Source organism: Caretta caretta, chromosome 3, assembly GCF_965140235.1.
Source record: "Caretta caretta isolate rCarCar2 chromosome 3, rCarCar1.hap1, whole genome shotgun sequence".
NCBI lineage: Eukaryota > Metazoa > Chordata > Testudines > Cheloniidae > Caretta > Caretta caretta.
This window is the reverse complement of record NC_134208.1, coordinates 109072183-109096713: the sequence shown is the minus strand read 5'-3', so window position 1 is coordinate 109096713 and position 24531 is coordinate 109072183. Positions and strand designations below refer to the sequence as shown.

Here is a 24531-nt window from a genome sequence, read left to right as displayed (position 1 = left end):
CACACATGATTTGTCTAGGGAATTTAGTCTCTTGTGTTTAGGAATATCTGTGAACACATTATGATTTCCTCAAACATTTTTAATGGCTCAAAAATATTTAACATAGGTTTTTGACAATTAAAAAAAAAATTCTGGATGGCTTGTCAAGAGTTCTCAGTGAGTATTCACTGTTTGTCCTGCATCGGTGAAGAGGTCAGAGCTCCTTATAGGATTGAAATCTTGGCTACTTGTGATTGGTCACAAGTTACTGTTTCTATTTTATGGTCTGATGAATGCATAAATGCTCACATTAGCAAATTGAAAATATGGTTTTTGCACATGCTCACTTTCTCAAACGTCTGACCGAGCACACCTAGACTGCCTAAATGAATGGTTTAAAAAAGTAAACTGTTCCTGAAAAAATTGCTTGCAGTATTAGTGCGGCTTTACGTTTTTATTGTCTTCCTATCAAATATATCTTTCTTATTGACATTCACATTCTCGTACCACTCAGGAACATACGCAAGGAAATCAGACAGATCAACCAAATACTAATCTGGCGTCAGGCATGTCATTTGTCTTTTGAGAGGGTATCATTAATTGTAATTTATAATCATTATGGTTGAACTTTGCCCCTTAATATAAAATATGAAGAAATCATGATTAGTCAGGACTAATCATGATGGAGCTTCTGAAGACCAAGCTTAGTGCTATTTATTAAGATAGAATGTTTTATCATTATAGGGATTTTGTGTCGTTACGACAAAACCTACTGTTGTATGCTTCTGTTTTCTTGACTCACTGGAATCATCCTGGTTTTCAATAAAAATGAATTTTAAAAATGAAAACTGTTTAAAACAGCTGCAGATACTGCAGGGTGTATTTCAGAAGGCAACTATGGGTCACATGTATTTTGCTAGCCTGGATTATCTCAAGTATCTCAAAACAGTGCCAATAAAAATAATAATATACACACAACACAATACCACAGAGTCCTGCGGATGCACAAGAGCCAAAGGTCATTTGAAATACTAATTCAAGGGAAAATGAACTCAAGCCAAAAACACTGTTCATTATGAAAACTATGTTTTCTTCTGAATGAATACAATATCTTTCGAATGTACACTGATTTTTTCAATTGTGAAGATCTTCCTTACTTGTTGGTGCATGAGGACCTGGTAAGTGATTATCACATGATCAGACTTAATGAAGAAAAAAAATACCTAGATCCCCTCAGTTCTCTGATCTCAATATCACTAACCTTATTGAGTAACCATTTCCCCTCAGAAAACCTGTATATAAGGTGTAAACACACTGCATGGGGATTGAGAATGCGTATCTGTGATGGTCAACAGTAAAGTTAACGTGCTCTCTTATCGGTGGAATTAACCCCTGTGCAAAGTACCAGCACAAAGGTATCAGTGGGATTTAACTGGTACATACGCCTTGTGCTGATCTTCTGCACACGGGTAAATTTCACTCTGTGTGATCACTTAAAAAAAAAAGGAAGAGAAATAATTTTAGCAGAAATAATTTTAGGCTCAATTCCAAGCTGGTGTAAAACAGCGTGGCTCAACTGAACACAGTGGAGCTATGTCAATCTATGCCTATGGCCACTTGGATATCAATTCCTTCTAGACTATTATGAGCAGAAGTTTGTGTGATACGGAAGGAAACTTTCCTTAGAATTGCAGTAAGATCTCTGACGTAATGTATAACCTAACTACTAAATACTGGCAAGCCAGTCATTATTAATATGCAATACTTATTCCTAATGCCTACCTCTACTACTACCATGTAATTTCTATAACTCATGAGATATTGCAAAATGATTATACTTTGGCAGGCTCACTTGCTTCAGTCCAGGTGAAATTGGTTCAAGCATATTTTCACTTGCCTGGAAAAGTCCATTTTTGTTGAAGAATGTAAACTGAGCTCTAAATACAGCTTCAAACTCATCTTGACTTAAATTCTTCAGTAAACTTGAGGGCAGAACAACAGAAGCCAGGGCATTTCCCTGATTCTTGTCAAAATCTAACTGTTTTATAAAAAGAGGAAAGAGCAGATTAGACCAAAAATGAAATCAAGCAAGGTCCACTGAATCCGTGCAAACTCCCCGCAATATTGTCAAATGTGATTTGAACATAAGACTACAATAACCATTAACATAAATATGGCATGGAGCTAGATGAGGATTGAAACAGTCCAAAATAATGTTCTGGTATGTTTTTACATCTTCCTTGTGGGAGTCCAGGCTTGAGACATATTATTATTTGTATTACTGTAGCACCTAGGAGCCCAATCATGGACCAGGGCTCCAATGTGTGAGGTGCTGTACAAACACAGAACGAAAAGACAGGCCCTGTGCCCAAATAGCTTCAAGAAGTAGACAAAGGTAATCTCCAGCTGCTGTATTGATCCCTGGGGGCCCAGATCAGTGACAGTAATTTACAGCACCCTTCATGTTACTCTCACTTATACCCAGGAGAACAACCAAGCAGTAAGGGAGCACACAGACCAACTTTGCCTTCGCCTTTATGAGGAATGCTTTGTACTCCTTGGCCATTGTTGCAGAGCTGGGCCATTGTTTCAGGGACACAACACTGCTTCAGTTTACACTTAATTTATGTTTTGAGTGTATCTTCACTAGAAAATGTCCCACTTTCTAGCAGCAGTGTGGCTGCACTAGTGCTAGAGGCAATGTGAGCACCAGTGTGGGCAGGGCTCAGGCATTTTAACTATAGAATCATGCAAATTAACGGTGGCTACTATCCACATTAACTCTTACAGTGCTGAAAGCACCAGTGCACTTACCCCTTTGCTGGGGAAAAGAGTACAGGATTTCCAGTATAAACAAAGCCTTAGAATATTTTCTAAGGGCTAGAAATATTTGTCTTTATAAAATGAAAGCTTTAACCTGGAGCACAATTCTATATTAAGGGGTTGATCTGTGGCAAACTCTACCAAATCACAGAATACATGGGCCCTGGCTATATTTAACTTGTCTTAAGAGACATTTTTAGCCGTTTTACGTTAATAAACAACATTGGAATAAATGAGTGCTAATGGACTTTCCCCCCAGTTTTTTGTTAAGATTGTCTTGCGGTGACTTTTTGATACACATGTAAATTGCTAGAAGGTGGATTTTTAGTTGACCATATTTAAATGTGTAATTTCCCCATGAGACCAACAAATGTTTCCACTTAGCAGCTTCTACATAACTCATATTCAAAATTAGTGAGTAAACGACATGTTTCCTTCTGGAATTCTGTTTATACTGACTAATGCAGTAACAATAGTGTTAGATTAATGTTGTTGTTTGTCATTTAGAAAAGATTTAATTCTCTCCCTTTTGAATTCTGTAATAGCTTATCAGCATGTCCAGTTTCCGTGTGAAACAATCTGGGGAAGAAAAAAACAAAGATTTTTTTTAAATTATATTTAGGGTCACCAACTAGATATGGCAAAAATGAGAAACTCCCTAGAGTCAGAATAAGGATAGACTACACAGGAATGTGTCAAACAGCTAGAAGTCTGTCAATCAATCCATCAGTCCATGCAATCAGGTCCTTATTTTGACAGTCAGCACTGTCATATATCTGAGAGCCTCCTCTTTTCCTGCAGCTACAATGGAAGAGACAAGAGACTTACAACTTTCTGAACAAGACACTGAATTTAACAGACAAGTAGACATGGGAACATCAGTGTTGAAATTTTGTATGAGTGCCTATGAATATAAACACATATTACACTAGTTTACAAATTCATATTAGTGGGTAACAGAGCCATTAACAGGGACTGAAAAGGTCAAAAGCGCTATGGTTGATATTTAAGGCCCAGAAGACTTGACCTTGGTGAAAGAACTTTTGTAAACAAAAGAAATTGTACTGTCATTGGTTAAACCTCAATATTATTTCTTCAGGAACGTTCTTTCAAGTACCATCTTTCAAGTTCTTGAGTACCATCTGGAACTATGGCACAAGGGATTTTGGAACCTACAATACTTCATTGTGTCTGGTAACATTATCTATAAAAGCCCATCTCTAAACAGGAAAATAGAACTGGCCAACAGAAAAAGATATATTCATAAATACTCTTGTGAATGACACACTGGTATTTGCAACCCTTATTATATGCTTACTGTAAACATTTGAAAGAATGAATATTTATTGACAAGAATGCTCATGGACATTAAAAATACTAGAGCAAAAAATGTGTGAATGTATTACAGTTTCTGCAGCCATTTTGGAAAGCACTTATTATTCCCACACTTGATTTGAATAATTATCAGTAGTTCACAGATAATATAGGATCATTAAAGGGGACTCCCAGTGTGTATAAGCTTATGTCAACCAATCATGTGACACAAGTGATAACTCAGAGGGTACAAATAGCAACCAAGACATAGGCTACAAGGCCTGTTCACACAAACTGTTTATCAAGCATTTGTGAAGAACACATGCATTTGTAAAAATCACAGCTGTTTATGGATAATACCTGACAGACAGACAGGACACAGAGCCAAATTCATCTGGTAAGTTGTCCTCAAAGAATAAATTGGCTAAGGCTAGTAGAAACTCTGCATCTACTAGAGATGTCTTATTAGGTTCAGTGAAGAGAATGGAAGAGGTTTCTCTAAAAATAGGCATATATTACAGGAACAATTTAACAAAATGAATTCCCAAATGCTAACAGTCAAAGATTTGGCAAGAACTGTAAGGATACTTGACTAAAGTACAATTTCTTCAAGCTGCTGTGGATAGATTTGCTTGATATCCATCTTAAGAGGAAAAAAATAAAACAACATTTAGAAGCTGTCTGAAATATAGCTTGAGGTTTTTAAGATTCCCTAAAGATCATCACAATATTTGGTAGAAGTTCTTGACCTTGTGAAAGAGAATTTCCATCTAGAGAGGAGAGAAAAATTCTTGCCTAATAAACATGGAAATATAAACTGTGACCACAGATGTTGAGGAAATTTTTGATGGGGAAGGGGCTAAGAATTCTCAACAAGCTGTTGGAAGTGTAAAAGCCTGAAAACCAACTCAGTGTTCCAATAGGAACATTATTAATTAACTTGTCTTTTCTTATGGCACAATCTGGATTTCATCATTATTTAAACAGTCCTGTAATAAATTATTCCAGGGCAAGAAAATTCTAATATTCCTGGATGTCCTCATGCCACAGATGATATTTTTTATTATACATGCAGGACATCCCAGATCTAAATGTAGAATTTTTCCTTTCATCTCTCCATAAATGCAAGGTGAAAACTGAATGATAATTGTTCCTTTTTTTATAACACTCAGCAATCAAGCTTTATTAATAACATAACTTCCTCATCCATTTCCACTAAATTTGATTTGGAGAAAAATGGGTGAAATTCTGTGAGTGAAAATGAATGAAACTCCATTAAGGTAAATGTCACAAGGCCTATTTACACCTGCAGAGAATTTGATCCTTTGAATTTTATGTCCAGAAGATAATATGAACCATATTTTAAAATACTATAATATTTTATGATACTGTTATGAATGTACATCGTGCCATAAATTTGCATGTTACTTACAGAAATGACAAGTTATTTAATAGCAAGTTTACACCAACAGAGAATTTAGTTTCTCATGCATATTACAGCAATATTATTCTGTTACACTATACTGTAATGATCTGCATTAGCTGTTAGCACAACTTCATGTTTAAATTATGAAATTAGCTCCTCAGGTCTGATTATTTGTTTATAATAGAAATATTTTTATTGTGGTTTTTTTTTAACCCTCACCTACCTTCCCCTACACTGCAGGCTTAAACAGAGACTATGTGTTTGGCATGTGGTCAAGTGGGAGAGCCATGACAGTTCATGGTTAGGGCACTAAGGAACTCAGGATCAATTCTCTGCTCTGCCACAGGCTCTGTCATAAATATAAAGGGAAGGGTAAACCCCTTTGAAATCCCTCCTGGCCAGGGGAAAGCTCCTCTCACCTGTAAAGGGTTAAGAAGCTAAAGGTAACCTCGCTGGCACCTGACCAAAATGACCAATGAGGAGACAAGATACTTTCAAAAGCTGGGAGGAGGGAAAGGGACAAAGGGTCTGTGTCTGTCTGTGTGCTGCTCTTGCCAGAGACAGAACAGGAATGGAGTCTTAGAACTTTTAGTAAGTAATCTAGCTAGGTATGTGTTAGATTATGATTTCTTTAAATGGCTGAGAAAAGAATTGTGCTGAATAGAATAACTATTTCTGTCTGTATATCTTTTTTGTAACTTAAAGTTTTGCCTAGAGGGGTTCTCTATGTTTTGAATCTAATTACCCTGTAAGATATCTACCATCCTGATTTTACAGGGGGGATTTCTTTATTTCTATTTACTTCTATTTTTTATTAAAAGTCTTCTTGTAAAAACTGAATGCTTTTTCATTGTTCTCAGATCCAAGGGTTTGGGTCTGTGGTCACCTATGCAAATTGGTGAGGCTTTTTATCCAACATTTCCCAGGAAAGGGGGGGTGCAAGTGTTGGGAGGATTGTTCATTGTTCTTAAGATCCAAGGGTCTGGGTCTGTAGTCACCTAGGCAAATTGGTGAGGCTTTTTACCAAACCTTGTCCAGGAAGTGGGGTGCAAGGTTTTGGGAAGTATTTTGGGGGGACAGACGCGTCCAAACAGCTCTTCCCCAGTAACCAGTAATTGTTTGGTGGTGGTAGCGGCCATTCCAAGGATAACGGGTGTAAAATTTTGTACCTTGGGGAAGTTTTGACCTAAGCTGGTAAAGATAAGCTTAGGAGGTTTTTCATGCAGGTCCCCACATCTGTACCCTAGAGTTCAGAGTGGGGGAGGAACCTTGACAGGCTCCCTGTGTGATCTTAGTCAAGTCACATGAGGCCAGATTTTTACATATATTTATGTGCCTAAAGAAGCAGACAGGTGCCTGGCAGGATTTAATGGGAATGAGGTACATAGGGGCTTTTGAAAATCCTACTAGTTGCCTATCTTCATTTTTAGGCACCTAAATACCATTAAAAATCTGGCCTCTAGTCTCTCTGTACCTCAGTTCCCTATCTGTAACAAAATGGGAATAGCACTTTATAGCTCACAGGGATGTTGTGAGGAAAAAGATATTTAACAACTTGAAGCCAAAATCAAAGAGCTGGTGAACATTTATCTCCTGCTGGAGTCAATGGAAGATGCAGGTGCACAGCAGAACTCGGGGTTTGGCTCATAATAAGCAGAATTATTAAAAAACTGTTGGAGGTTTCCATATTGATCCATGAAAGCTTGTACCACAACACCGATGAAGTCCTTCATGCACATTCTACCTTGGATTTACTGTTCAGGAGGACTGAGTGCAGACACCTGCTTAGGAAACTTTAAAATTACATCGCTGAGTACATGTAGATTTGAGAGGTAAAAATATACAATCCATCTCTATGCCTGAGATGAAAACACCCATATTTCATTATTTTTCATGGGTGACACTAAGATACACTAAGTTCAATCAACTTCTTTTGGTCATCTTTAAGAAGAATTTTAGATACAATAGTGACACATTATTGTAAGTCTGAAATTCACCATTTTTTGCTCACTTGGAAGTGTGTAATAAAGCAGGTGGGGCATTTTGTTGATATAGTGAAATTGCCCTGGGTTTAACTCTTGCTACGTATTTCGTAGGAACTTCTGGTCATCAGCAAAACGATGTATGAAATCAACAATATTATTTTTGTAGGCAGAGATACCAACATCATCAGCTGTTTTTACATCAGTAAAGCAACACTCAACCCAAGAAACATCATCAGTTATTTGTAAAAGGTAGTTATAAGTGACAATCATATGGGGCTATTAAATAATGTGTATTGGCTAACACATTGCCAAAGTCTAATTCAGGAGACGGGAAGATTAATAGAGGATATTTTCCCTCCTCATTTTTCCAAGTAGATGAAAAAATTGAGCTAGTTTGGAATATGTCAGCAAAACATTTAAATTTGTAACAGTCACAATTTGGTCTGGAGTTCCTATAACCCATGGAAGTACTAAATTAAACTATTTGAAAGAATGCGGGAGAAAAGGTAATCAATACTCCCAACTGGGTTCAGTGCTACTGTATCATACCTAATAAGTAATAATTCTTAACATCAGACATATTTTGGGTTCCAGTGTAAATGTCTGTTCTGTACCTGAAAATCTGAAGCATTGTTCTGGGGACCAACACTGAAGGAGGATCCACTAAATGAAGTTGAATTAATAGAAGAAACTCCAAGTGCCAAGTTCCGAGTTGAGATGCTCATGGATGGTCCAGTGAACTGAATCTTTAAGGCTAAGGTATCAATAGTTTTTAAAGCTCTAAAAACAAAGAAAATTAAAAACAAAAATGTTGTTTTTATATATCTATATCTATCTATATACATATAAACAAAACAGAAGAGATGAGAAGAAAGAAAAATAATGATGAAACCAGTAATACAGCATCAGGAAAGAAAATGAGTCTTGTGCGCTTTGAGTCCATTTCTGACACTAATTTTTGTTAACCCAACAGGAGATTTGATAGATTGATCTCTCTGGGCCAGATCCTCAAATGACGTAAATCAATATAGGTATTGAAACCAGTGTATTTATGCTGATTTGCACTAAGGAAGGATCTGTCTGTCTGACATTCCAATAATATTTAAATTCATATTACAGTTTCATTTCTTATATCAAAATAGTTAACTTTTTGTCAAGCCTATTAATTTGAGACTTGATATACGTCTCTTGGAAAAATATCTTATCAGTCATCTCACCTGGAAAAATGTCTTTCAAGGGACTTAATCAAAAGTCTAAGGTAGGTTGCTGTATCTTGTGTATCTCTATTTAGCAAGCTTGAGGTTTTTATGATCCCATACCCCAACAGGTAGTAAAACACTTTCTCAACCTCCTCCCTCAAATTCAGAAACACTTACTCAGAAGATGATGCTGCCAAAACACTGTCTGAACTTGTTAAAATATTGGAAAAAATTGTCACCACAGTAGAACCCAAAGACTCATCAATTTCTTCATCATTCACAATTTTTTTAAGCTTCTGCACAACATCATTGACTTTGTCTGAGGTCAGCTGCTGCCCTTCACCAGTGAGGTTCAGAAGTTGATTGGCTATATCAGCTGCATTTTCTGTGAGAACATAGGTAAAAGGGAGCACAAGGAGAAAGGGATACATGTGAAGAGATATTCTTGCTTGTTGATTTACAATGCATTCAGTGCTAACTGAACAAACATAATAATTAATCAACATAAAGTATATAGGATGGGCTGAACTTATATAATGTACTTCTCTGTTTCCTCTTTCTTTTACTAATTTCATCTGGGTTTATCCTCATTTAAAGTAGGAAAAGATTAGAATGGATGAATGAAAGAAGAAAAGAGGGGGAAAAGAAAGAAGATAAGCATATTTCCTTTTCCCTTCCCTTCTCTCCTTTCCTGCCCTTATCTTATACTGTCTTTCTCTTTGGGAAAACCAAATTCTCCTTCATCCCTGAGACCAAACAGTGGGTCTCCTGATGTCCCAGTTCCAGGAGAAATTTAACTCCTTTTTGGGTTCAGAAAGTGAAATCCTGACCCTACTGAAGTCAATTGGAATTTTTCTATTGAGTTCATTTCACCCAGAGCCTATGCGTGAATGGCATGACAAGTAAATCTCATATAAGGGCTTTTTCTGACAAGATTGGGTGTTTAATATAGTGGCAATGTGGGCCACACCCAAATAGTGGTGTAAATTAGACTTGGGGCATCAGTTGGTCAGAAAATCAGTACAAAAGGTCAAGCCATGTAATCTGAAAAAAATTGGCACTCTGTGAGTGTGCACAAAAACGTATTTTACAGGCTAAGGAGGTAGAGTGATGAATGCAGGAGAAAAAACTATAAACAAATCACTTTATCTACACTCACACATTTGTTATTTTTCCTGATATACAACCACTGTTGCCCTGTTGGCTAACATTACATTCATTTTACACCCGAGTGCCTGATTCTGCACTGCCTTATCCCTTATATGGTCACTTACACCCATGCAAAATAAGTTCAAACTGGCTTTAAAATGCTACCAAATAAGAATTCTACACTCCTATGTTCCAGTGACTGTATCCACTTTGCACTGGTGTACACAAAGAACATGACTCCAATTTACACTAAGGCCCTTTACATTACTCTGGCAGTGTAAAAAGGCCATAAAATGGGTATACATGTATCATAGAATCATAGAATCATAGAATATAAGGGTTGGAAGGGACCCCAGAAGGTCATCTAGTCCAACCCCCTGCTCGAAGCAGGACCAATTCCCAGTTAAATCATCCCAGCCAGGGCTTTGTCAAGCCTGACCTTAAAAACCTCTAAGGAAGGAGATTCTACCACCTCCCTAGGTAACGCATTCCAGTGTTTCACCACCCTCTTAGTGAAAAAGTTTTTCCTAATATCCAATCTAAACCTCCCCCACTGCAGCTTGAGACCATTACTCCTCGTTCTGTCATCTGATACCATTGAGAACAGTCTAGAGCCATCCTCTTTGGAACCCCCTTTCAGGTAGTTGAAAGCAGCTATCAAATCCCCCCTCATTCTTCTCTTCTGCAGGCTAAACAATCCCAGCTCCCTCAGCCTCTCCTCATAACTCATGTGTTCCAGACCCCTAATCATTTTTGTTGCCCTTCGCTGGACTCTCTCCAATTTATCCACATCCTTCTTGAAGTGTGGGGCCCAAAACTGGACACAGTACTCCAGATGAGGCCTCACCAATGTCGAATAGAGGGGAACGATCACGTCCCTCGATCTGCTCGCTATGCCCCTACTTATACATCCCAAAATGCCATTGGCCTTCTTGGCAACAAGGGCACACTGCTGACTCATATCCAGCTTCTCGTCCACTGTCACCCCTAGGTCCTTTTCCGCAGAACTGCTGCCTAGCCATTCGGTCCCTAGTCTGTAGCTGTGCATTGGGTTCTTCCGTCCTAAGTGCAGGACCCTGCACTTATCCTTATTGAACCTCATCAGATTTCTTTTGGCCCAATCCTCCAATTTGTCTAGGTCCTTCTGTATCCTATCCCTCCCCTCCAGCATATCTACCACTCCTCCCAGTTTAGTATCATCCGCAAATTTGCTGAGAGTGCAATCCACACCATCCTCCAGATCATTTATGAAGATATTGAACAAAACCGGCCCCAGGACCGACCCTTGGGGCACTCCACTTGATACCAGCTGCCAACTAGACATGGAGCCATTGATAACTACCCGTTGAGCCCGACAATCTAGCCAGCTTTCTACCCACCTTGTAGTGCATTCATCCAGCCCATACTTCCTTAACTTGCTGACAAGAATACTGTGGGAGACCGTGTCAAAAGCTTTGCTAAAGTCAAGAAACAATACATCCACTGCTTTCCCTTCATCCACAGAACCAGTAATCTCATCATAGAAGGCGATTAGATTAGTCAGGCATGACCTTCCCTTGGTGAATCCATGCTGGCTGTTCCTGATCACTTTCCTCTCATGCAAGTGCTTCAGGATTGATTCTTTGAGGACCTGCTCCATGATTTTTCCAGGGACTGAAGTGAGGCTGACTGGCCTGTAGTTCCCAGGATCCTCCTTCTTCCCTTTTTTAAAGATTGGCACTACATTAGCCTTTTTCCAGTCATCCGGGACTTCCCCGGTTCGCCACGAGTTTTCAAAGATAATGGCCAATGGCTCTGCAATCACAGCCGCCAGTTCCTTCAGCACTCTCGGATGCAACTCGTCCGGCCCCATGGACTTGTGCACGTCCAGCTTTTCTAAATAGTCCCTAACCACCTCTATCTCCACAGAGGGCTGTCCATCTCTTCCCCATTTTGTGATGCCCAGCGTAGCAGTCTGGGAGCTAACCTTGTTAGTGAAAACAGAGGCAAAACAAGCATTGAGTACATTAGCTTTTTCCACATCCTCTGTCACTAGTTTGCCTCCCTCATTCAGTAAGGGGCCCACACATTCCTTGGCTTTCTTCTTGTTGCCAACATACCTGAAGAAACCCTTCTTGTTACTCTTGACATCTCTGGCTAGCTGCAGCTCCAGGTGCGATTTGGCCCTCCTGATAACATTCCTACATGCCCGAGCAATATTTTTATACTCTTCCCTGGTCATATGTCCAACCTTCCACTTCTTGTAAGCTTCTTTTTTATGTTTAAGATCCGCTAAGATTTCACCATTAAGCCAAGCTGGTCGCCTGCCATGTAATTTATTCCCACTTTACAACCAGTGTGATATAAAGCTGTCTTTGTGTAAATGAGAATAAGGCTCCAGGAGTCCAATCCAAAGTCCCCTGGAATCCTTTCTATTGACTTCAATGGCTTTGAATCAGGGCCCAGGTACAAAACATTTGAAAATCAGACTGGAACAGACTGTCAATTTGATGCAAATTAACACCTGCCCCCAGTCTAGGCATAAAAAATTTAATTCATGGCACCGAATTTGATCCAGAGACTGTCATGGATAGGCTGGATTCAATTTGTTGTTTTCTCATAGATTTTAAATATTTGCTTTGATTTTTTTAAAAAAATATTGAAATAATTTAGTATGAGTGAGGGAGACATGGTGGCATAGGGTGGAGAAACCAAACACCACAAGAATGCTCCACAGTATTTTCCCCAGGCATTGAAATTAGGGGTGTGTGTTAGAATTTACAGGGGAATGAGACCGTGAGAGCGAAGATGGGCTGTATGTCACCACAGTAAAAACTGAAAAATGTTTCAAGACCCTTTTATTACTTTAACTCCTGTTTTAATATCATCACATATATTAAAGTCGGCTACTCAGGCCTTCAGTGAAGCACTATATCTACATCCTTTTTGGTTTCTTGTAATTTTGCACAACTCTGTTAATGAACTTCTTGAATGAAGTGCGCTCCTCTATCGTGCCTTCTTGTGTGTACGGTACTTCCAGTCCTTCGGTTGCTATGCTCATTAGTTCATTCACATGATGATGCAGAAGTCGACGTCTTTCAAAGCACAAAATTCTATTCATTGATGAAAAAGAATGCCCAACTGGAGCTGTTGTGAGTAGGGGTAGCAGGAGATGAATTCCTACTTCTTTCATCCCAGGAAACATAGCACAAAGATCAGGTTAACCTACTAGTGATGATAAAAAAGAAGCTGAAGCGAAATCTTCATTCATTCGTCATATGACATTCCACTCTGTATTCAAATTCTCTATCACATCACAGCCCAATTGCTTATTGAATTTCATCCTATTTCCTTCAGACCATTTCTCCAGTTTGTCCAGATCATTTTGAATTTTAATCCTATCCTCCAAAGCACTTGCAACCCCTTCCAAGATGGAATCATCCACAACTTGATAAGTGTACTCTCGATGCCGTTATCTAAATCATTGATGAAGATATTGACCCAGAGCCAATCCCTACGGGACCTAACTCAATATGCCCTTCCAGCTTGACAGTGAACCTCTGATAACTACTCTCAGGGAACAGTTTTCCAACCAGTTATGCACCCACCTTATAGTAGCTCCAAGTTGTATTTCCCTAGTTGGCTTATTAGAAGGTTATTTGAGACAGTATCAAAAGCCTTACTAAAGGCAAGATATACCACATCTACCACTTCTCCCCATCCACTAAGCTTGTTACCCTGTCAGAGAAAGCTATTTGATTGGTTTGACATGCTGTTACTTATCACCTTATTATCTTCTAGGTGTTTGCAAATTGATTGCTTAATTTTTTGTTCCATTATCTTTTTGGATACTGAAGTTAAGATGGCCTCTGCGTGTGTATAAGAGAGATTATGGTTACACTTTTCTCTGAGCAAAGCTTGTACTCCACCATGTCTTCCAGAGAAGTTTGCAGCTCCATCAAATGCACAAGCAGCCATCTGTTTGGTGTTCAATTTACAAGCATTTAACTCTAAGATGTGGGTTGTCACACATGCAGCTGATGTGTCTTCTATAACCTGAACTTCTAGAAATGTATCTACAGGCCTACCACTGACACTAAGATAATGTATACAATGACTTAATGCTTGATGCCAATTTGCACTGGTGCATTCGTCGGTCATGTATGCTAATTTTTTGAATGCGGTGAGACAGTTCTTCACTTTTTCAACTGCTGAATCTTTCACTTTTGCATTTCATGCTTCTAATCAGTCAGTTGAGTTTCTTGCAGAAAGATAGCGAGCACTTGCCAATCTTGTTCAGAAACAGTGTCCAACTTCAGGGTTAACAAGTGACAATGCACTTAACATTGGCCTCCAGTTTGTAGTGTGTGGTATCTCTTGCTTAAATAGAAAGTATGATGCCAACAGCTGTGTTTATTCACATAAACTGTGTTGTCTCTGCAGCATTCTTAACAGCCTCATTCAGTACTTCTAAAACTGGCTTTTACAATGACTGGGTTATAAGGCTTGCAGTCCAGAGGCTTGGTGTTTTGCAGCCTTTTCATGTAGTTTGTCAGCTTTGGCTTTGCTGATTGGTCTAGCAAACCAAGCTCCTCCAGTTTTATCAATTTTAGCAGTGGGAAGCTTTCCTTCTTTGTAATCTTTTTTGCAAGAGGTACACCAGTAGCCATCTTCTGTAACTTCAATAAATGGAAAAAGTTTGACCAAGAAACATCAGGAACTGCCTTTAGGTTGTGGAGACACTATTTTTTCAGTGTTTTGGGCTGTTGTAGATACACCACTTGAACCTTCAGATGACATGTTGGTATATTCTTTAGTTCTTGGTATGTTCTTCTTCTTGGTTGGGGGTGATGGGAGAGTTTGGGGGGAGGTGTACATTGTTCCTGGAGGGGAGGAGGGTGTAGGGAAATTGCTCTAGATAAAGGATGAATATCAATTCACTTACCTGTGCAATTTCTAAGATCAGGTTGGCCCCAGTATGATGTATAGTTGTATGGGTTTAAAAAACTATGGAGGAAAAAAATGACAGAATATGCATTTATGCAAAGCATGTCATATTATTCAGAATAATGTAGCAAAATAAAGATGGATGTTTCAGAATTCATTTGTAAATTTCACAGCATCATGTTACATTAAAATTACAGTCCTGGCAGCAACAAAACTACAATGAAAATTAACAAGATATGATCGATATTGGGAATTTGTGGTTGATTGTTGTATAAAACCAGTGACATCAACAATGGTGCAAAAAAGGTATGCTCCATGGGCCAGATCCTCAGCTGGTGTGAATTGCCATAGTTACATTGTCTCCAATGTAGCAGTGAGGATTTACACTAGTTGAGGATGTAGAGTTATATTTGAGGAGTGACCAAAACACCTATGTGGTACTACAGCATTCCTAAAAAGAAAAGGAGTACTTGTGGCACCTTAGAGACTAACCAATTTATTTGAGCATAAGCTTTCGTGAGCTACAGCTCACTTCATCGGATGCATAAAGTGGAAAGTACAGTGAGGAGATTTTATATATACACACAGACCATGAAAAAATATACATTGTAAGGAGAGTGATCACTTAAGATGAGCTGTTACCAGCAGGAGAGTGGGGTGGGGGGAGAGAAAACCTTTTGAAGTGATAATCAAGGTGGGCCATGTCCAGCACATTTCCAGGAGTTTTTAACTCCTGGAAATGTGCTGGAAATGGCCCACTTTGATTATCACTTCAAAACTCCTGGAAATGTGCTGGACATGGCCCACCTTGATTATCACTTCAAAACGTTTTCTCTCCCCCCACCCCACTCTCCTGCTGGTAACAGCTCATCTTAAGTGATCACTCTCCTTACAATGTATATTTTTTCATGGTCTGTGTGTATATATAAAATCTCCTCACTGTACTTTCCACTTTATGCATCCGATGAAGTGAGCTGTAGCTCACGAAAGCTTATGCTCAAATAAATTGGTTAGTCTCTAAGGTGCCACAAGTACTCCTTTTCTTTTTGCGAATACAGACTAACATGGCTGCTACTCTGAATATAGCATTCCTAATATGTCCTGACCACGTTTTGAAAAGTAGTTACAATTTTCACATAAAGTGCCAAATCCTGCCATTATATTTTAACTTTAACTTAGTTAGGCTTTGAATCAACCCTATGTGAAAAGAGCAGTGGCTGTAGGAAGAGTGTGAACAGTTGCAAGAAAGCTGGACACAAACTTTCTGCCATCCTTGATCCTGTGCAAGGAAAGGTAGGCAGGTGTCTAGGATGTGATAAAGGGTATGTGACAAATCTGAGAAGTATCCCGGGGTTAAAGAATCACTGATAAGTAATCATTTAAAAATTCTGTTATTAAAACCTCACAGCAATAGATTATTTCCATGGATTATATTTCCAAACTATGGAAAAAACACACTAAGGCCCTGTAATAAAAGATGGTATCATAACACATACGCACAAGCGGGACAAATTAAGGCAACCTTAATTCTGGCATATCCTAACTATTGAGTGTTTTGACATAGCATATTTAATGCTTTTTAAATGTAGCTTTGGAAAATATAAATTGTAACCTGGCATTGTCCCTCTAACATTTTTTCTGTGACTGAGTATGTGAGTTCCATGCATCAGCAAGAACATGGCAGTAGGTTTCACTGATGTGCTAACCAGCACCTGGTTACCTTAGTACTGCCAAATCTGTGATGCATACTGTACAATGTTTGCAGGCCACGTCAGTCTTCTGTTGTTCTGGGGTTTGCTTAGGACCCAGTGTCACAGAGACATTACTAAATTTAACATTTTCCTCCATGCCTGGGACAGGTTAAACTACATAGGCTGTCTATTTGAGCCTTTTTTGAGGGGTGGGATCAAAACATCACTGAATTTCCGCTCCATTGCCATTTTCCACTTAATCATGCCCACCATTTTCACATCAGATGGCAGAATGCTTACACATTTTGGCTGTGCATTTCATCCTTTGTGAACCAAACACACACAAAATCTTTGGTATCTTTTTGTTTCTACAATGTAGCAGCTGAGCATGTAGTTGCCTGCTTCTTTTTGTTCCCAGTATTGGCAAGAGTTACTGGAGACGACTAGGCAAGAAAAGCCTACTACAAAGCAGAATACAAATTTTGGATTAGAAATATTTTATGCTGACAGTCAAAGTCATTGTGTAGTCCCCAATGAGTGTGCAATAGAGATAAGCAGTCCTGGGGCAGTAAAGGCCAGGAGCTTCAATGTGTAGTCACTCAGTGGCACACACATCAAAACAGTGTGACCCCTGCACTAGCTACTTTGCAACAAATGTTGTTCAATCAGAACCTAATGGTATTTGTACAAGATTAACAGGCTGAGGAAGTAAGTTAGTTAAACACAAACTCTGGTTGTTTTCCTGTCTGGCACAAAACCTTGAGCCTGATGTTCATGTTGCCATCTTGTTTCCAGAAAGTAAAAGAGCTGGATCAGCCTTCTCAGACCATGTCCCAGATACAATGTAGGCAGATAAGTCTTTTTATGGCTTTAAAAGAATTCATTCATTCATAATAGCCTTTATTATTGCTTATGGCTATCATATTAACTATAGTTACTATCATCATTGGTATCACCATCATGCCTAGATCAAAGCCTCATTGTGATAGGTACTGTACAAACACACAGGAAAGGACAGTCTGTGCTCTGAAGAATGTATAGTCTGAATAGAGAAGACAGACCAACATGTGGAGGAAAGGCAAGATTATTACCCCATTTTACAGGTGGGAAATTGAGGCATGGAGAGATTAAGTGCCTTGCTGAAGCTCACACAGGAAGTCTATTGCAGGAAGTCTATGGCAAGGTCAAATACTGAACCTATGTTTCCTGAGTCCCCAGTCGAAACCTTAAAACCTCCTGCCTAAAGCCTTAGCCACATCTTTACTCCCAGCTATTACGAACTACTGCCAAAATGCAAATTTCGGTGTTGTAGCTGTGTTGGTCCCAGGAAATGAGAAAGACAAGGTAGGTGAGGTAATATCTTTTATTGGACCAATTTCTGCTGGTGGAAGGGACTAGCTTTTGAGCTTTACAGAGTTCTTCCTCAGGCCTGGGGAAGATAACCAGAATGTCCAAATTAAATACAAGGTGGGACAGATTGCTAAGGGGTTCACACACACTGTAGGAGACCACTTAAAATGAAACAGGCAATTAATACCTATACTGTAGGACAATGGAGGATTAGCAGGCAGTTGGGTGTGTTATGAATTGTTGTAATGAGCCATAAAACCAGTGTCTCTGTTAAATCTATGGATTTTAGAGCACTTTTCAGAGTATTTAATGTGAGTCTGACTTTGCTTTAACTAGATGGGAGGTCTCAGAACCTACCAAATAAACTTCTTCAACCAGAATTCAGCTGAGAATACTGTTTGTGATGGACAAATCAGTTTAGAATCCAGTTTACTATTGGTTCTTCAGTACTAGCTGTAGTAAAAAATTATTTTTGACAGTTAAATAAGAAGAATGATTTGAAGATAAACAGGAGCAGATCTGTTAGGTAAGAAGATACAATTATAGTTATTTTTTGACCAGACAGTATTTGCAGGTCTCATTACACCTTGAAGAAGTGATGTCTATTTGTATCTTTTCCCGGTTATTACTAATCAAGGACATATCTCTACTCCAAAAACGTGTGCCTCTCTGTGCTGTTTTTGGGCCTGCATATGTCACAATATGAAAGTAACCTCACTTTAAAATAATGCTGATCAATTCATGGACTAAATCGGACACAATTTAAATGGAATACACACTAAATTGTGAATACTGAATATTGGTTTTGCCATTAGACAGCTAACAGCTTCTGACAGGTCTCCATGATTACTCACCATGTTCTTGATGCAATCTGGACTGAGCTCCCATGGCACAATGTAAAATTGGTTACAGTGGGCCTGGTATCTGGCCAGAAATAGTTTGGAGGGTTTTCTTCAGCTGTACATTTTTCTATAAAACAACAGTGTACATAAATGAGAACAAATCTTAACTTCTATCAAGTAAATTATAGCTTAATTTATCAGTCTCTCTTGCATCACATTTTATTAATCATTCTGTGGTTTACATGCAATCATTTTTTCTCCAGTGGGTGCTTGCAACATGTTTGTAATAGCTGGGTGCTGTACATTGTACACCTTTGTCCCGGAGATACCAGGCCAGATCATCAGCCGCTGTAAATTGACAGAAGCCTACAGAGCTATGCTGAGTTAGAAGTCGAGAACTTGGATGTCAGAATGGCAATTTGAAGCCCACAGACCAGTTGCTGAGAGTCCATTGATGGAATTGTCTGGTCATAATTTTAATCTCAATTAGAAGATACCAGATTTCAGTACAACTGGAAAGTCCATTGTTAGAGCCTTTAGTGTTCACTCAGGGGAAGGGGGCGGAAGGGACTTGTTTTGGGGCAAGCAAACAAAACCTGAAGAATGGCAAAGTTGAAACCTCTTTACCTACCTACTGGATCAACATCCACTGTATGGACCCTCAGTCCATCCCCTATGGTTTCATTATTGCTTATGAGTTTCTGCCGGATGGCTTGCTCTTCTAAACTGATGTTGTTGGTGGAGTTGTAAACCAGAAGAGCCCAAACCACCAATCTGCAAGGAAAATTATCCCAGTGTTTGAATCAGAATGAGATATAACAAAGGAATTGGGGTCTTGAAATTAAAATATCCAACCAGCTTAAATAAGGTTTATGATGAAGGTACCTGCCCATATTTTAATCTCTATATGTCATGAGAGAGACCGAGCAAACCATGTCTATCCCAATATGAAGGGAATAACTCAGAAAATATTGTTCCTTACCTGTAAATTATCCTTCTCTTACACACATAGCCCTCCAAACCTGGCACTGTTGGGAAATCCCACCAATAGCTACTATTATTGAGGCAATTCTCTAAAAGATTGAAGGTAAAAATATTAAACGCGCCTAAGGGTCAGATTTTGAAAGGTATTTAGGTACCTAAAGATGCAGATAGGTGCCTAGATGGATTTTCTAAAGCATCTAGATACTTTTGAAAACCCCACTTGGGAACTATCTGTATCTTTAAGTGCCTAAATACTTTTAAAAATCTGGTCCTTAGTGACTTAGGAACCAAAGTTCCATTGAAAGTCAACGAGATTTTGGCTACTAAGTCATTTAGGTACTTCGGAAAATGTTACCCTAACTAGGAAAGATTGGTTGCTTAGTCAAACAGAAACAAGTAGTTGTGGAACAGTAATAACTGTTTTGGACAGAAACCCATTGATCCTTTCTCGAGCACAAGGATCTTTGGTCCCTCTCCTGTGTGCGAATTAGAACTATATCCTCCCCTTGTCCAGACTCATGGACTTTCTGGATGCAGGATATCATTGCTGGCCATTCAGATGGAAGGGTGAGATGAAAAGAGAGGTCTCAGCCAGACTTTTTCCAAGACAGGAGAGAAGCCCAGGTCATAGGGACAAACAGCCACTGCTCAAAAACCTCACGAAGATATGTGCGTACCTGAAGGTATAGGAAAAATGCTTAGAGGAGAAACAAGAAGATGTGCAAGGGCTGTGCCAGGCTAGTACTAGGAAGGCATAACACTGAACCAGGTGCCAGGATCAATTATGGGCTCCTTGGAAGCTGATAGGAGAGATGCCAGTGTGCAAATAGGCACATATTTACTGTTTATATAAACAGAAATATTTATTCTCTGCTCTTGCACTAGTAAATATACAGTTTTTCTTTTATACTGCTGAGCAAATGTTTGAACCTGGCCACTAGTCTCCCATTTGCCTTGGGATGTGGGTGGCCCCAGTAGAGTTACAGCTGCAGAAGAATTACAGGTACCTCTAGACGGATCATCCCTGCTGTGCTATCACACTTACTGCGTTCATCCAAACATTCCATTGGCTTCAATGGAACATTAATTCACAGCTAAAAGAAAAGGGGGACTTGTGGCACCTTAGGGACTAACCAATTGATTTGAGCATGAGCTTTCGTGAGCTACAGCTCACTTCATCGGATGCATGCTGTGGAAACTGCAGCAGACGTTATATACACAGAGACCATGAAACAATACCTCCTCCCACCCCACTCTCCTGCTGGTAACAGCTTATCTAAAGTGATCATCAAGTTGGGCCATTTCCAGCACAAATCCAGGTTCTCTCACCCTCCACCCCCCCCCCCCCCACAAACTCAGGAAATGGCCCAACTTGATGATCACTTTAGATAAGCTATTACCAGCAGGAGAGTGGGGTGGGAGGAGGTATTGTTTCATGGTCTCTGTGTATATAATGTCTTCTGCAGTTTCCACAGCATGCATCCGACGAAGTGAGCTGTAGCTCACAAAAGCTCATGCTCAAATAAATTGGTTAGTCTCTAAGGTGCCACAAGTCCCCCTTTTCTTTTTGCGAATACAGACTAACACGGCTGTTACTCTGAAACCTGTCATTATGTAATTCACAGCTATAACCTCAACAGGCTGTGCATTAGCAGGCTATTAATACATACTTAGGGTGCACTGTGAGGCACAAGGCTAACAGTGGAAAAGGGGTTATTATGGCATTTATTTCAGAGGAAGAGTGAGAACTTCCTAGGAGCATGTCAGTTTCAGCCCCCTGCCCCCTCCCGCACTGCTCCTGCCCAAGAGGCTCCAGCCACTAAACCATCTTTCCCAAAAGGTTCTGGCCTCCATCATCTATTTCACCTATTTCTACTTCAAGAGAGAAAAACTTAATAAGTTGCTGCCACTCCCAGTTTCAGCAAAAGGGACGTCATAGACAAAGGGCCACTACTCTCACATTGTTTATATCCTGTTCTACCAGCTAATCAGAATGTGACTTTGGACATTCAGCAACCAAAGCCATGCTCTAATGGCAACAGAACAGCAGGAGTAATGATAGATCAGGTATAAATGTGTTAGTTATCCTGACTATTTACAAGGAGGAAAAATTGATTATGAAGCACTAAAGAACTAAAGAACATCTGTTATAACTATTCTGCTTATCTGGCTTTTGGTAACTCTTACAGGATATACTGTACATATTGTGTAACATGGAACTCCTTTATATTTTGACATACATTACAAATATTATTAAGCTGTACAAAATGACTCATGTTAACAACCTGTAATAGATAATAATCACTTTAACTTGATAATTAACAGAGTTCTGAGCTGATCATTTCCCTCCATTTTTGTAGCAGTCAGATCCCAGACAAAGAACATTTTGATGTTGAAATACAAAATTTAGTTTGAATTTGTGAAATAGTAGGCCAATTTTCATGTAAATGTCAATGATGAAACACTGCTTCAGTGATGTAATGATGGGTGAGCCCAACGTTAAAACACACATTCATCCTTCACAATGTATCTTGAAGGTAGTAATACTCTAGCAAATGGATGTTTATATGAAACTCCATTCAAAAATCATAATGACAAATTCTATCACACTGAAATCACTGTGTACCGAAGAATAGATTGTGGTCATCTGGCATAAATGTGCAAGATGGGGAAAGATGAAGCTAGCACTAGCTGTGAGAAACCCATGGAAGACCTGCTGCCTTCTTCACAAGTCTGCTGAGCGGAGCTGACATGGAAGGAGGAGGATAGCACATGTTGCACCCTGAGTCAGGATATACCAGAGGTGCAAATGTGCTTCCATCACTGCTACCCAGAGTGATGAGCTTCCCTTAGGCATGACTCTTGGAGCTGCCACCAAGGAGGCCATGCCCTAAAAGCCACAATATAGCCCCAAAGGAATGCACTATATACGGTAAAGTAGATCACACTGAAATATAAATAATCAATTATTATTACAGCAGACTTTTCTTTTTTCTCTTATTCCTTGTATAATGTTAATTGGCTGAACTAATTGTGTATTTAATATGTCCCTTTTCAGAATGCAACTGTAGTCTCTCAGCTACCAAGTCATTATTAATTAGTTTTGTTATCATTGTAAACTTATTCAGGGGCTAGGAATCCAATTTTTTTTTAAAATACATAGAGTAAAATTTTCAAGAGCACCTAAATGTCTTAGGATATTAACACCCATTGAAATTCATTGGGACTTAGGCTCGTAAATCACAAGGCACTTTTGGAAATTTGACTTAAGTCTGCTATTTCAGCTTCACTCTACACATCTTACTTTGTTATGCAGTTTTTGAAGATGAGCAGAAAAGTTTTAAAGATGTCTGTAAATTAGTAGCAAGTTTAAACATACACTGGGATACATGTGGTAAGGTCTGCAGCATAGATCGGTGCACGACTTGGAAAGAATAATTTGAACTACTTGTTGCTGAATTCTAAATTAAATGCAACTATTCAAGAAAAAAGAGCCAGCCATGACTGTGAACTATTCAATGAAAACATCTGGTCAATGAACAGTGGTGATCCACACAGCAGGCAAAATGTTCAAATGTATAAGGAACAGAATTAATACTGAACATCTGATAATCCCATCATATATATCAATGGGAGGGCCTTTCCTGGAATAATTTGTTTAGTTCTGGTCACCCTACCTATAAAAAGATATAGCAGAATAGAGGGAGTTTGGAGATGACCAACAAAATTATTTGCGCCATGGAGAGACTTCTAAATGAGGTAATATTGATAAGACTGGGAATGTTTAGGTTAGAGAGCAGACAAATACGAGGATACATGATAGACGTATACACAGTAATCTGTGGTATAGAAAAGGTAAGTCAGGAGCTCCTAGTTACCCTCTCATAATACAAGAAGAAGTGGGTATTTTAGAAGGGACATAAATCCTCACGTTTCAGGATATAAATTAACCACAAATGGACATGGATTAGGAAGAAACTTCCTCTATGGATAAATTATTCCATAATTTTTCACCTCAGGGTTTCTTACACCTTCCTCTGAAGCATCTGGCACTAGCTTTTTTCAGAGACAGTGTACTGGACTAGATGGCCCACTGCTCTGATCCAATATGACAATTCCTATATGCCCATGTGTCTTTGTTTGGGTTACATTCCTCCCCATTGAATTGGGGTGGCAAGACAAATAGTTGATCATAATGAATTTGCTTCATAACATAACATTTGTTTTGCATTGGTGTTCAGTCTTATATAGGTGCTTACTATTAATATAATATGGTATGTCATGATGAAGTGTAAAACGTAAAATCTACTACAAATTAGAAGGGGAATGCTATAGTAAAGGGGAAAAAAAGTGTTAAAAGCCATGTTGTGTCAACAGTGACCAACAGCTGATGCCAGTTTATATGAAATGAATTTGTTACATTATCATTAAATTGTCAACATAACAAAATAACCCAGTACAACTAGTGCCCTAATAACTTCAGGCCTCACCCAACTCCCACTGAAGTCAATGGAAAGGCTCACCGGAAGACAATGGGAGCTGGATCAAAGCTCCTTATTGGCAGTTGCATCAGACAGGCCAACGATTGAATGAGCACGCAGACTGAATAACCCATTTGCTTACAGAGATTTTCCCTACAGGGTCATGGCTAAAATATACTAGTTGGGCTTTGTGGAGAACCTTGTACCTTTTCCATTGATCCCGAGAGGACTTCAGTCTCAAGGACTCAGAATTTGACACCTTTCACAAGCAAAAATATTTACAAAGAAATAAAACACTTTAAAAAAGCAAATGTGTGTGCACAGGGTTGGATTTTCAAAAGTGCTCAGCATTCTGTTCCCACTGAATTCAGTGATATAATTT

The 24531-nt window shown here is 39.0% G+C and overlaps 1 protein-coding gene across 5 annotated transcripts in view; it reads right to left on the bottom strand.

Annotated features, from left to right (window-relative positions):
- The window catches only part of ADGRG6 (adhesion G protein-coupled receptor G6), a 155499-nt gene that overhangs the window by 37663 nt on the left and 93305 nt on the right, over positions 1 to 24531 (bottom strand). For all 5 annotated transcript variants that reach the window (XM_048844362.2, XM_048844363.2, XM_048844364.2 and 2 more), the window contains 6 exons: positions 19316 to 19458; positions 18697 to 18811; positions 14800 to 14861; positions 8904 to 9111; positions 8142 to 8307; positions 1877 to 2017 (listed from right to left, as the gene is read on the bottom strand). In XM_048844362.2, coding sequence (XP_048700319.2) covers positions 1877 to 2017; positions 8142 to 8307; positions 8904 to 9111; positions 14800 to 14861; positions 18697 to 18811; positions 19316 to 19458 — 835 coding nt within the window. The remainder of the gene's footprint in view (positions 1 to 1876; positions 2018 to 8141; positions 8308 to 8903; positions 9112 to 14799; positions 14862 to 18696; positions 18812 to 19315; positions 19459 to 24531) is intronic.